The 14284-nt window shown below is 38.7% G+C and overlaps 1 protein-coding gene across 1 annotated transcript in view; it reads left to right on the top strand.

Annotated features, from left to right (window-relative positions):
- The window catches only part of TG (thyroglobulin), a 149973-nt gene extending 136326 nt beyond the window's left edge, over positions 1–13647 (top strand). Inside the window, exons 46-48 of the mRNA XM_057429808.1 lie at positions 7540–7680; positions 8639–8829; positions 13358–13647. Coding sequence (XP_057285791.1) covers positions 7540–7680; positions 8639–8829; positions 13358–13473 — 448 coding nt within the window. The 3' untranslated portion in view covers positions 13474–13647. The remainder of the gene's footprint in view (positions 1–7539; positions 7681–8638; positions 8830–13357) is intronic.
- Positions 13648–14284: the final 637 nt, after the last annotated feature.

Here is a 14284-nt window from a genome sequence, read left to right as displayed (position 1 = left end):
GGGTAGGATTAAAAAGCCCACCCTAAACTGATGTCTGTGACATAAGTGGAAAATCACATAAACCCATGGACTGACAGTTTTCATATAGATGAATGGATCTTGCAGAGAGCAAACTAATACCTCCTTCCACGTGGTAGCATTCTCCCGAGCTTGGCGTGAAACTGTGTCTGCTTTAGTCTTCAGTTCCCATTTAAATAAGGAGTGGGATGTGTAGCCAACTCCTGCATTAATGATCTGTAGTAAAAATATATACATAACCCAGATGCCTTTTTCTCACTCTCTCCTTGAGAACACTTAGGCCTCGGAGTAAACATTTATTCAAAACAATGCGGGAGGAATGTGACTGCTCAGCATTGCCTAGGATTAGTGAGGAGGACTGGAGTTACAGTAAAGAAATATATGATAGCAGAAGTATGTTTTGACAAGGATAATATTATTAACCATACAAAGATTTGCCTCTTTCACCCTCCAAGAGGTTTCTGGGTGATTTTGACATATTATATGAAGCAGCACTGCTTGCCATGCCAGCAGAGTTTCCAAGTCACACTGTGGTGCCAAATGTGCTGTCTTAAAGATGGTGGGTAAAAATCAGTGCTCTGCTCACTAAGCAGGCGAGATCATCAGCTGCAGCTGGATGGCAAAGCATCATGGTTGTCACTGAGGAGTGTAAACTGAGACTTCATGAAGCTCTATCTTATAGTCATTAACATTGCAATTGTCACAAAAGATTTTAACTGTTGTGCACTGGACAGATTCATCTGAGATTAATGAGCTGCTTGCTTTCTGTTTTGAGCCATTTTAGTTGGGTCTGTCTTTACCTTCTGACTGTGCACTCGTGTGCACATTGGTGTGAGTTGCCAAAAGACTTCTCCGTGCCAGTGCTCAGAGTTGGCTGGATTTCGGTGACACTTTCCGTGGTTCCTGTAACTGAAGGAAAGAAGTTGTGACTAAGAAAAAGAAAAGTTTTTGTATAAGCCCATTCAACTATCTGAAGTATTTTAATTTTCTAGTTGTTATATATGCTGTGCTAATTCTGGCTGTTGTTAATATCCCTTTAATTAAAGGAGATTTTCTGCTCTTTTGCTTCTGTAATAGTCATATCCTTCTCCTTTAATCTGTTCACCACTTGTTGTCCAGTTGAGGATCTCCTCCTGACTGTAGCTGTTAGTCCATGAGTACAAACACCCCACAGGCTGGGGGGGCCACAATGTCAGCTGGTGCTGTGGAGATAGGCAGAAAGTTATGGCTCTGGGCTTCAAAGAAACTCACCTAAACACAGAGGGCACAGGTGAAGTGGTAACAACAATGACAAGATGCACCTTGCCTCCGTAGCCAGGCAGGCACCAGAATCACTTTAGGCAGCCATATACACTTGCTGCAACAATAGCTTGTAGTTTTTCTCTATAAGGCTGTACTCCCAGTCATCTCCTAAAAGCTGTTTTGTTCTTCTTGTTGGAATTGTGTCACCCCGTGTGGTCTTATCCATTGTGTTATGTCAGCTGCAGCTACGAAAACACTCTCCCACTGATTCAACCTCACGCCATTCCCAAGTCTTTAGATAGTTTCTGTGTTGCTAAAGGCTTGAGGTCTGGACAATTTGTTTTATCTTCCCATAGAATGGTTTACTTATCATTTAGTAGCTTTTTCAGATCTTGGAAATTAGCCATAAATATGCAAAGGCAAAGTAGCAAGAGCGAAAAAAGCAGACCTCAACTTTAATTGAACCAAAGTTCAGGAACCACATGTGCTACACTGGGAACGGCTGTTCCCACAAAATCTAGAAGCTAAGTGGAAAGTCTATATATCTAAAGAGACCTTCCTTGGTGCTCTGGTGTCTTTGGGTGTGCGCATCACCTTTCAAAGGAAATTCATCCATTCGTTCAGCTCAGGAGTAGGCATAATGAACAAATGCATGAGTTTCTGTCCCCAAAGACGCATTCAAGTGTCAACATGCCTATTACTAAGGTTTTAATCCAGTAATTCCCTGACAGAGTTCTGTAGTCTGTGTTATTTAGGAGTTCTGACAAGTCTATAAAAGTACTTTCTTCCTGTATCTCTATGATTTTCTTTCTTTTTTTTTTCAATTAGTGTGAGCTTTCAGGTTCTTGAATTTATTATCTGCTACTTCAGTTTTGTTTTCTTCAGTTGGCACAGCTATAACACAAAGTAGAACACTGTGTGTTGTGGTAGTAATTCAAGCGGAAAAGACACAGCAAACTCCAGGATACTTTTGCAAGTCACATGGATCATCTATAAGACTTTTTTCTACAAAGGTGGATAAATTTGGCAGTTTAATCCTGTTAGGAGTTAAGCTTTTTCCATATGTCCTGATTTTCCTGAAAAGAAGAAAGAAAAATGTTCATCTGTTTTTCACATGCTTTCCCCCATTTATTTGGCAGGACTTTGTAATGTGAGGAGACACAGTGAGCCAAACGCATCCCAAGAACTGCAGAGGTCACGCCAGGCCTTACACTGGCTCATTAAATTTCTATAAATATCCATCCTTTGATTACTTTTTTCCTCTCTGAAATCATGTACTATTTCCTTTCATAAGATGTGTGGTGTTCTATATATATGTATGTATATAATAATTTTTCCTTATAATTGAAATGGACATTTCAGTCCAGGCAAAGTTCAGTGTTGAGAGACTGCTCCTCTCCCACATCATTGATGACATGGGGCCTGTTAAGAGCTTAGGATACTTGATGCTAGTCTGTAAATCTGCTGGTATTAATATGAAGAGAACGTAGATGTGTAAATTAATATGAAGAGAATGTAGATGTGTGGAAATACCACATTCGGCATTTCCAATACTTGCAAAAATTAATTCCAAATCAATTGATCGAAAATAAACACAGAAGGATGACGCAGGCAGTGGCATTTTATAGATGAATCATATTCTCTTCTCCAGGGACATCGTTCTTATGAAATCCTATCTCGACTCAAATCAACAGGAGATTTACCATCAACTCTGTGAGTCTGGGTTTCACCTGTGCTGTTGAATCCAATCAACATATAAATGAGCTATTCTCACTAAAGCCAAGTGACAGGTTGAACAGAGACAACACAACGTTTTTCAGACTTGGGCTTGAAAAATATAGGTCCTAGACTATATCTGTCCCAGTCTTCTCATTCATTAAAAAAAAAACAACCAAAAAATGAGAATGCCAAACCAGTATCCTTGTAAAAATGGGAGCTCTTGTGTCATAAAATGGACAGTAGATTGAATATAAAAAATTATACAGAAAGGAGTGTTAAGAGAATTGGCTAAAATTGTTTGTATCAATGAAGATAGAATGATTTTGAAGTGAAAATACCAATTAAATTCCTCTCATGTACTATTCAAGATGTGGTGTCAAGTTCTTCCGCAACTTTAAATTTCCATTTGTGTGGTTCTTTTGCCTAGTTACCAGTAAAATGTTTTAAAGCACAAGAAGAAAAGGAAACTCATGGCCACACATTAGTTTCTTGTGGTAGAAAACGCATATTAGAAAAGTATTCTGTAAATAGTTATCTGTGCTTTACAAGGGATAAAATATCTATCATTATTGGCCCACACAGCTAAAAAGAATGATAAACAAGCATCCCATTGTTATGTTCATTAATGACAAACTGATTCTTCTTCAGCTTTCTTTTTAATCCTGAGTAATCTACTGGTAATTCTGACTGAACTCTAGCTAGAATTTTGTTTATCTTGTTATTTTAAAGTTTAAATGATTGGATAGCAGTGGGAAGTTTGGTATTTTGGTACTGTATCGGATTGAATTTTGAGTTAATTTTTATTGGCTTCTATCTGTGTGTGGAGTTTTAAAAAAGAATCAGAAACAGCATTAAGCCAGCTAAGAATAGAAGCTGTGACTCAAAAGACTGAGATTTATTGAAATTGTTACATTGGGAGAGTAAGGACTATTTCTCAACAAAAGGGGAAAAAAGAGAGAAGTCTTAGGCTATGGTCAGTCATTAATCATCAAAATGAGTTTCCAGTATGAAATAATTAGCCAGATCTAGAACAAGGACAAAGTTCAAAATGAGATCTATGTCCTAATTTACAATGGATCACAATGTGAGGTCTCTGCAGCCCCAGCTCTAAGTTGTTCATTCAGATGTAACATATAACAGCATGGTGGTCTGCAGATCATGTTCTTCTGCTCTGGCTGCCATGATTATGGATACCATTAATGACAATTCCATTCTGCAAGCAAAATTTTTGAGGGTTGGTTTAAGGGGTGTTGCTTTTATTTTTTCACTGTTCCAAAATTTTGTGGTTAAGATAGTAACTTCAAGAGTTGGAAATCTGGGGTTACATCTATGCTCTGTTTGACTTGGAACAAGAATTTGAACCAAATCAGCCATAACCTGGGTGTTTTTTTCTAAGTTCTGACATTCTCATCTTTTGCTCTTCCCTGTTGAAGCTGTTCTTTGTATGTGAAAGTGGCCACAGTTCAATGGAGAGTGCAGTGGAGTATCTGATGGCTAAGAAATCCTTTTCTTTCTTACTTGGAAACATTTAAATGGAAACTCCATCTTAGGCTTAAGGAAAATTTTCTCAGAACCAATACCTTCCCAATTAAATGGGTTGGCACTGGATAATATCACAGGAAGTGATATTTCAGGGTCTGCTGTTGAATCACTGGCTTATGAATGTCACAAAACTTCAGATTTTACCACCTGTTTTTCTGTAAACTGGATAACTGACCTCTAGTAGCACCTCCTTATGAAATGAAGTAATAATTCTCCAAGGAGAGCTCATTTCAGTGGGAACAAAGTGGTAGAGTCTGGCTCCTAGCTTTCCTATGGCTCAGTTTCCCAGTCTGTCGGACTGTCACAGAACAAGAGCTGAGAATCTGCTTCTAAAATTGTTGACATCTTGTTAAGAAAAGATCTGAAGGGAGTCCTGTGAAGTCACCAAGCCAAGATTTCATCCTTACATGTAACTACATACACTACTGTTACTAAAATGACAGATCTGCTCATTGAAAAAGGGGAAGTAGGGGAAGTTAGTTGCTATTAGCTTATCTTCCTTAAAAACACTTTAAAAATCTCTTTTGCCACTGTCTCTGCAGTCCTCCCTTTTATCACATTTTCCTCTGAAGCTCACCAGTTGCTGGGGTCTGCATTTCTCCATTTAGAGCTGATGCTGTTAAATCACCTATGTGGCACCCTGGAGTGTCAGGAGTGCAGTCTGGAGCAGCTCAAGACATAAAAACCTCCCTGCAGAGCAAGCAGTGTACAACAGTGAAGCTATACATGCTTACCTGTCAGTTCTCTCTTTCCCCTTACTCCACGTTTCTTCCAGTGAAAACAGTGTCAACTATGTGGTGCTCTAGTGAGTACAAACAGAGCTCCTATAAAACTCCAGAATCCTTGTTTGGGTATATCTGGCCATATTGCATTCCCCTTTGGCAGTAATGGACGATGATCAGAATTAGAGGGAGGATGCAGAAATGTTCCCCTGATATTTTCCATCTAGCTGCCATCTAGATGTTTTATAGTTTTCTTTAGTGTCTGTGCATATATTTATGTACCTTTTTGCCCTCTTAACCTGATGTTTTCTTTCTCATCTTCTTGCTATCTATATTTGCCTGGGTGTGTGGTACCGTCAACTGGAAATACTGAAAGCAGCCCATGAAATTGTAGAGTTTTGTACCACTTCTTATGTCTCTGTATCAAACCCATTGTGGTTGTATAGGTTTCAATTTGGATAATTATGGGTAATTTAAATTCTGATAATTTAAGTTCTGTGTTTAGGAGTTTGCTGAATTTTACTCTGGATGTGACCTTGACAGTTTTCACCTCCAGAAACATGGGAACACACACTCATGTGGGGGAAAACCCTCAGTCCCAGCTCACTTGTTTTAGATTTAAAGATAAATTCATCTCTGCTATGCCTTCCCTAAATGGCTACATTTGTCCCTTATTGGATCTCAACTAATTCAGTGTCCTCTATTCTATTCAGAAGTGACTCTTCATTGAAAAGGAAATAGATCCTTTAAGAATATAGAGGCTTTGCTGCAATACTGACACTAAATATTGCTGTAATATACTGGGCCAAGCAAATTATTTTTAAAGCAAAATTATTAAACTATGATCTTGCTTAATCCTTCTATAAACATTTGGGGAACAAAAATATGCTTTAATCTTGTTTCAGTTCTACATTTTTTTGGTGAATAATCTGTGAATAATTCACTTTCCAGATGCAAAGTATTACTGAGGTATTATGATAAGACCAAGGAAAATACAACCAAAGATGTATTTCATTTAGAGGGTTGTGTGTTTGTTTTTCAAAACAGGGGCTTTGGTGCCACCACTCATAAAATGTAAAGGAGTCATCTTGCTTTCAACCCACCTGCCCATAACATTTGGACTACAAGCTTTGCTCCATATTAGAGGCAGTATCAGAGTCATATCAAAACTGCTGCGTTTCATTTATCCAAAGATAAAATTGTTTCAGTTGTGCCACATTTTGACAACAGCCTCTGCAGCCACTGCAGATGGAATCTTGCTGAGTGGATCTGGGATTTGTTTATTCCTGTCTCACATCTGTTCCTTCTCCCAGGTCCCCTGATGTTGTCTGCCTTTAACCAAGTCAATAAGACCTTTGTCTAGATGTGGGATGCAGAAAATGGGATTGGACTGTACCAGAAATGTCTCCTTCTGCGCTGTGGTTTAAAGCTATGTGTTGAGCATAGTTTAGTTACAACTTTATTAGTAGAAGCTGGCCACTGTTTTTCTGCAGGACTTGAAGATGTTGAGTTTTGTAACCTTTGCTACTAGGTCCTACAAGTGTTGTCTTGCTTGGCCAGTCTTTTGTCTGACTTGTTGAAATATTCCTTTTTATATGTGTTAATTATTACATGGAACTTCACAACAATTTTTCTTTCTTAAATCTGATCTAGGTAATTATCTCAAGTGGTTTTGACTTGACTGACATATAAAACTTGGGGAGAACAGACTGTATGCACCAAAACCACCCAGCCAGCAGAGAAATTAGATTAAAACTATGTCTAAGAGAAATCTTTATAAACATCTCCTATTACCTCTTTCCCTATCCAAAGATCTGGGGCAGAATCCTGGCCCAAATGAACTCAATGGAGAAACTCCAATTGCTGTTAAGAGGGGCCAGGATTTTATTCCAAGTCTGTGAAATAAACCATAATTAACCTTCCATCACGGCTGCCAGATTCCATGTCACCACTTGCTTCCACTTTCTGAAATTCATTTTAGTGAAAATCTGTACAAAATTTAACAAGAATTTCAGGAATAGCCAAGTGGCTTTCTCCCTCTATCACTTTCTCTTATATTTCCAGTTAACTTAGAAAATGTGCCCTCCTGTCTTCCATTAACTTCATGGCAATTCTTCTTCTATTGCTTGCTCTTCTTTCATGTTCTGATTTCAAGAAGCGCCACAGCTAACCACACTCTAACTAATGGTCATTGGTTTAAAACTTTGCTTTATTTTCAGAATATAATTAGCTCCCTTTCTCCCCCAAAATAAATAGATAATGCTTTTGATTATCTTTATGTAAATATTTTTTTCAGTTCAGGTCAGGAGCTCTTGTTGGATGTTCAGTATGCATTTGGACTGCCATTCTACCCAAAGTACGAAGGACAATTTACACTGCAAGAAAAGAGCCTTTCCTTGCAAATTATGCAGTATATCTCCAATTTTGTGAACTCTGGGTACGTATGTGACATTTAAGAATCGCTGTGATTAAAGAAGGGGCAAGAAGTAGAGGGAATGTAGTCCAGATCCTGCCCTCACTCAGGTAACCTCCATTTCCTCTAGCAATTTGTAGTCCTAAAGAGGGGCATTTTTAGAATCATAGAATCATAGAATCAACTAGTTTGGAAAAGACCTTTAAGATCATCAAGTCCAACCATTACCACATCGGAGTCAAGATTACCACTAAACCATGTCACTAAAAGCCTCATCTATACTCATGAACACTTCCAGGGAATCTCCTCTGACACAGCTGAGGCCATTTCCTCTTGTCCTATCAAGAAATGAAAATGACTTGGCCATGACTTTTTTTTGATAGGAAGTCATGGCCAAGTTGTCAAGCAGATATCAAAGATCTGTAGTATGACACTTAGCTAGAAGTAATAGGAATTTTAGCTTCACAGCAGCTGCAAATTCAACTGAAATACATAGAGGCTACAAAGGCTTTGGTGTTGTTTCCAGAGCTTATTTCTAGAACCCCAGTTCTGAAGTCTCTTGGCTAAGAGTTCCCTTATTTTCAGAAGAAAGGGGAAAGCATATGAGACGTACTGCACCCTTTACCAACTATGTGAATAACCCTCAGCTTTACTGTGTTGTGGCTCTATGGCCATGCTCAAGAACGAATATCTCAGGAAAGCTAGTGTGGGAACTGTGACTTTTAGAGGACCTTCGGTTTCTTTGAGACAGGGGCTGTTGAGGGTGTTAATAAGCCTGTGTCTGTTCAAACACTTCCTGTTCCTTAGGAAGTGAACAAGTTACTGCAGGTGAGACACTGTGAATGATTCACCAGTCTGGACTGAATTCCAACCCTGCTGGTCAGAGGGACTGGATATGCATTTCCTTGACCTAGCCGATTTCCTTCTGCATTTTACTGTTCACCTCATTGTTTTCTAATGATCATTTCTCCCATTCTCCTAGAAATCCAAACTATCCTCATAATTTCTCAAGGAGAATGTCAGAGATGCTGCCTCTCTGGCCTATGTATCTGCCAAATGATGATGGCAATAACTACAAGGAGTTCACTGTTTCCTTGCCAACTCTTAAAGGATTAAAAAAAGCAGACTGTTCCTTTTGGTCTGATTATATCAGAAGACTAAGAGCACTCACAGGTGAGCAGAATGTTTCCTGTCATTAAATAAAACCTAAATTCTCTGCTTAATGATTTCCTCTGACTTTAGTGCTGTTATGTCAGTGTGTAAAAATACTTTTCATAAATTAAACATTTTGCATTGTCCAGGGTATATAGCTAAGACTCTCCTGAGACTGAAAGGATGTAGTACAGCAGATAGTGTGTAATAAAGTTTCATTGTCCTGGATTTAGAGCTAGAGAGATCTTTCTACCACAATGACAAAAGATATGATGAATAATGGTCTTCTGATACTATTTGCAGTCATAATATAACTTTGACTAAATTGGAAGACTAGGTCTACAGGCCTCTTTTGTCTGTTGGAAGCACCTAATATGAGCATATTGAGATTAATATGACTTAGGAGGAGCACAATAATGTCTACCAACTGTAAAGCTGTAACTGAGGCTTTAGATACATCTCATTATGGATCCTGCATGCTTCGACTTCTCACTGGATCAGCTTCTTTGGTTTCTCTTATAGCTGTGCAGGTTATGCCCCTTATAGATCAATTTGTCTCCCTGGATTTCAATGCAGATGTGAGATTCCTCCAATTGCTTTCTTACTGCTTAGGACAATAAAACCAACTCTGCTAAGATTTCAGACTGCTGCTCTGTTCTGAGCACTCAATTTACTCTGGTAAATAAACTCCCCTTCATGTCTGTGTGTCTTGTAAATAAATTTGGATAGCCTCAGGGAAAGAAGAGTAAACCATCCCTTTTTGGCAGGCAGAGATGTTTTGAATTATTGTTGGAGGCCTGCAAGCTTACAAGTGTTTTTTTATGTCCTAAGGACTCATCTCAGAGAACACAGTCCAGGCCCTTTCTGCTCTGGAGGCCAGTTGCACTTCTGAGAACAAAATGTACTGTCTAAGACACCAAGCTACTCAGACTATCTATGCCTGACAGTCCATCTCGAATGGACTGAGGCTGATGTTTGAGTGACACAAAACTACAGTGTCTCAGAACATTTAAGTTGACGGTTCTGGTACAAACACAAAGCATCAATGCTCTTGGTCAAGAGAAAACCTGAATCATTACTCATTTTTCTTCAGAAGTGGACTCAAGATATTGCTGTAGGCCTCTTCATCCATTTCCTGGTATCCCACAATGTCTTTCAAGCTCAGAAGGGCTATTTTGATCTCTCTTTCTGCTGGTCAAGATATTCCTAATTTGAAAAGCTTGATTGTGGTGTTTAGAGAGTCCTGGTTATAGTTTCTAGATCTTTGGGGAATTATTCATACATCATTATGACTGTGTAGTGTCACAATGAGTTGAAGTCACAGCTCTGTCAGAGCAACTGTTGACTGAGCACCACGGACAGAGGCTATTCCCAGTGCTTACAGAAACCCCCAACAAAAGGTGGGAAAATACGTACCAGAACAGATTGTTTTTGAGATGGAGAAGGTTTCAACCATCCAAAATTGCATAAAAGCAGAACATTAATGTATTTTTCAGTCCAATGGTTTGCCTAGCTCAATATCCTGCCTCCGTCACTGGCCAAAACCAAGAACTTGGATATTAAACATTAAAATTGAGAAAGGAAGAGAAAAACACACTGAAAGAGTTCACAAAGATGAGTCATTTATTTAAAAACAAGCCACACAGTGTGAGATTTATGGAATATAGATTGTCAAGGAGAAGGTTTAAAAAGTACATGTCAGGATGTTGTTTTGCAAGCAAATACTGCCTGCTCTTCAAGCCAGTATTTGCTTGGCCTCAGCACCATGGTAATGAAGCTACACAGCTGACTTTGTCTAAATTCCATCTCATAGCACCATTGGCTTGTCACCTTGCTTTGATAGTCATCTTTAATTTCATCTGACCCTGCAATAGTGAAGCTTCTTGTATGGCTTCTATTTAAATAACCATCACATGAAAGCCGTTTCTGCTTCAGACCACAGCATGGGATGGTAACTTACAGATTCTCATGCTATCAGTCACTTGATAACAATCTGAGCCATCCTCCTTGTGAAAAAAGATTCGTAACTTCCATCAGTTCATCTAGAAGGTGTGTATGGTGCTGATGGCTGAGCACCCTCAATTTCTTTTTAAGAGGAGATTGTGCAGAAATTTATGCCAAAGCAGTGTCACTCCATTGGTATAAGTTCATCACTTGCATTGCTCTCAGACATTACATTCTTCAGGAGTGGGCTGGTGAGACTCTAGAAGGAGTTCAGTCAAGAGAACTGAAATGGGGTTTTGGGAGATTTGGATGACGTACCCGGCGATCCATTCTGAGGGGAACTATTTGTCAGTCAGCTACTGTGAGATCCAATCTAATACATACTTGGAGAAAACAACAGTTTCCTGCCTTTTAATAATTATATAGTTTCATAATAGTGTTTTTTGGACTGTATGATACACTGTTTATTCTGACTGCTGAATCTCAGTTGTGGGTTGCAATTGGTTGCCTCATGCAAAGAAGATGGAGTTTACAAGTGTGGCAGCAAGAGGCATTGCTAAAGAAACAATCATATCCACATCCAAGTGCAAAACTGTAGAGAGAGTGGGTCTATTTTGATGCAATCTCAACCAACTGTGATGAAGTTTAGGGTTTTGTCCCTCTCTCCTCTTCCTTCAAATCAATATCTCTCCAGCCTCATATATCATCTGTGATCTATAAGTAAAAACAAAACAGTATTTGAGTGAAATGGAGATTAACAGGACAAACCAGTGCTCACAAAATTTAACTGCAACTGGCTTTTCCCTTTTTTTTCTCGATTTTTTGTTTACTGCTACGTGAAATGTCTTGGCTTAGAAATGTCAAATTAGGGGTAACTCATAAATAGAAGCTTCTGGAATAAAGCCTCTCATATTTAGAATCTCTTATACAGCTGAAGTTACATGTCTTTAGGTTATTCACTGCCAGATCTAGAAGCTGTTGTGTATAGATCCAGCTTAACTACTACCCATAATTTTCTTTCCATTTAGTAAAAGCATTTTTGAAGTAGGTGTTTCATTTTGTGATCAGACTGCACTATTTAATGACAGAATGTATTGCTTTTCCTGACACATAATTGAAATCTATGTTGTTGGAATTTCAGACAATTTAACAAAAGTTGTGGCATAAATGCAACGATTCTTCATGGTCTTTACTGGTAGTGACTTTACAAATTACGGAGGAAAGTTTGAATCTGTTTTATTGCAGATGATCTATAAATCTGTTGAAGTTCTGTTTGAAAAATAGTTTGTAAAGTTTGCATTTTAGGGGGCAGTTTACCTGGGGAATTATGAACGTGATGATGCTTGAAAAGCTTTGGGTTTACTAAATGGAGTTCCCATAGTTGCATTTCAAAGACATGCTTTATATTCTGAATCATGATGGTTTCCATGGGAAACATCAAAATGAGAAACAAGAAGTGTGGCCATTGTGGAAAAAAGCTGTGGATGGCTTTTTCCAGGGAATGTGTTAACAACTTGAATTGCAGTTAAAAACAGGAGCTCCATAATATTTATGCATGTTCAGACAGTATGTCTAAATGCTAAAATTCCCCTTGCATAGTGTGGTGGACTGCTCTGCCTAACAGTGAGTCCCTTTGTAAGGGGCCTCTCACTGCATCCCAGACAGGTAGACTTGGATCCAGTCTACATCTCTTACTCATCTCACTGGTATCTAAACAGAACCAGTCCTCCTAAAGTAAGTGCCTCTGCAAACAGTGTTGCAACTGGGAAGGAGCTACCTTTAGTGTCTTCAAAATCTTGTCTGCCTACCTCATGTGCCTGAATTTAGACATTTATTCATACTTTATGTGTCCAAGTTAGCCAGACTGGACCTCACCTGTAGAAAATTCAATGGCTAGCAAAGCTGAAACCTTCACAATTGTCTCTGAGACACCATGTGTAGCAGCCACATAAGAACCCGAATAAAGCAACAGTGTTCTTAGTTCTGACTTGAATCAAGACCAAATCGGGAATGTTGTGGTTAACATTCATCTTTTACCCATTCTATTCACACCTTCCTTTTGGAAATCTCCACTAGACAACAGATTTCTTCAGTCTGAGGGACAGCATTGTGAGCACTGTGTCTAGGATACATTAAATAAGCACCATCAGTCACTTTCTTGGCTCAGTTCAGTGTTGTTGAAGCAACTGAAATAGGTTTGGAGACCAAAATCATAACAGGTACAGAATAATGAAGAAGACATCTATCATAGGAGGTGGCTTCTTTATGTATTCCAGACAGTGAAAAAAAAGATGTTACCCACACTTCCTGCCTGGTAGGTGAGTATTGGGAGATAATACAAAAAGGAAAGAACAAATATTGCACAAGTGGAGTGCATTCCAAATGTAGTTATTTAAAGCATTCTGGAAACATAATACTTAATTACTATTAAATGATACGCCATTACCCTAAAGCATCCTGCAAATGGACTGCAAGCTGAGAACAACAGCTTCTTGAACATTTATAGCTGCAGAAAAGGGCTCTTAAGTGTCATTGACAAAGCGTATCCCTTCTAGCTTGCTGTATCAAAGATATGAAATTAATCTTAATTATATTGTCTTTTCAGGAAGTGCAAGTAATGGAGAACCATCTGCAGAAAACAGCCCTAGTGAAGCTCCCAGTGAAGGACTTACCTCCCCAGAGAGCCAGCCACTGGCAGATGAGGTGGCTTACAGCAGATGATAGAAAGTCACAGTGGGTTTGTCATGCAATTGTACATCCACGCAACTGTGTCACACCAGATGAACAAGTTGCTTCCTTTAGTTAACTTTCTGAATAACTGAAGTAGACCTTTCAAAAAAGTAGTTTTCCAAGAAAATTGTTCGATGAGTCACAAAATAAGCCCTACAGCTATTATTTTAGGTCAAAAGAAATGGAAATTTAAATAATGGATTATCAATAAAACCTGTAAAAACAAAACAAATGTACTTGGACTTTATTTCTTGCAACTACCCCAATACCAACACACTGTAGTACCAGCCAGAAAGGATGTACACTGAAACCCAGAAGTCCCTCAGCTGATGAGGCCTAACTTTCCTAGATGTCATATCTGACTTGTTCTGTTCTATTACTCATCCTATCACAAGCTGCTGATAGGAGTGGGAGCCTGGTTTGGTATTCTGGAGAAAATGAAAAAACTTCAAAAAGGGAAGGGGTTGGAACATGGAAGAACAATGTAAGAAGGGAATCAAGTATGCATTATGTGTGTTATTGTGAAGTCAGGCACATGAACGTGCTGTATTCAACTCATGATCAGCTGTGAAAATATATATAAAACCATTTTGGTAAAGCACAACACACAAGAGAGATAATATGAAGCATATGTGAATTAAAGTTTAGAATATGTTGTCTTTGGAACATGTCTCTTTTGTAAAGGGGGGTACAGAGTATTTTTGGAAGTGTATGGAAAAGCACATTGTAGGGTACCTCTAATGGCTCTGAAGGTAGTTTGGGTTAGGTTGTTAGTACATTGCTAGGATCATTTGGCATCAGA

Source organism: Pezoporus wallicus, unplaced genomic scaffold (assembly GCF_028554395.1).
Source record: "Pezoporus wallicus isolate ANWC-B61680 ecotype Strahan unplaced genomic scaffold, APGP_CSIRO_Pwel_v1 contig_7545, whole genome shotgun sequence".
Lineage (NCBI taxonomy): Eukaryota > Metazoa > Chordata > Aves > Psittaciformes > Psittacidae > Pezoporus > Pezoporus wallicus.
The sequence above is the reverse complement of the archived record's forward strand: the minus strand, read 5'-3'. Positions and strand labels throughout refer to the sequence as shown.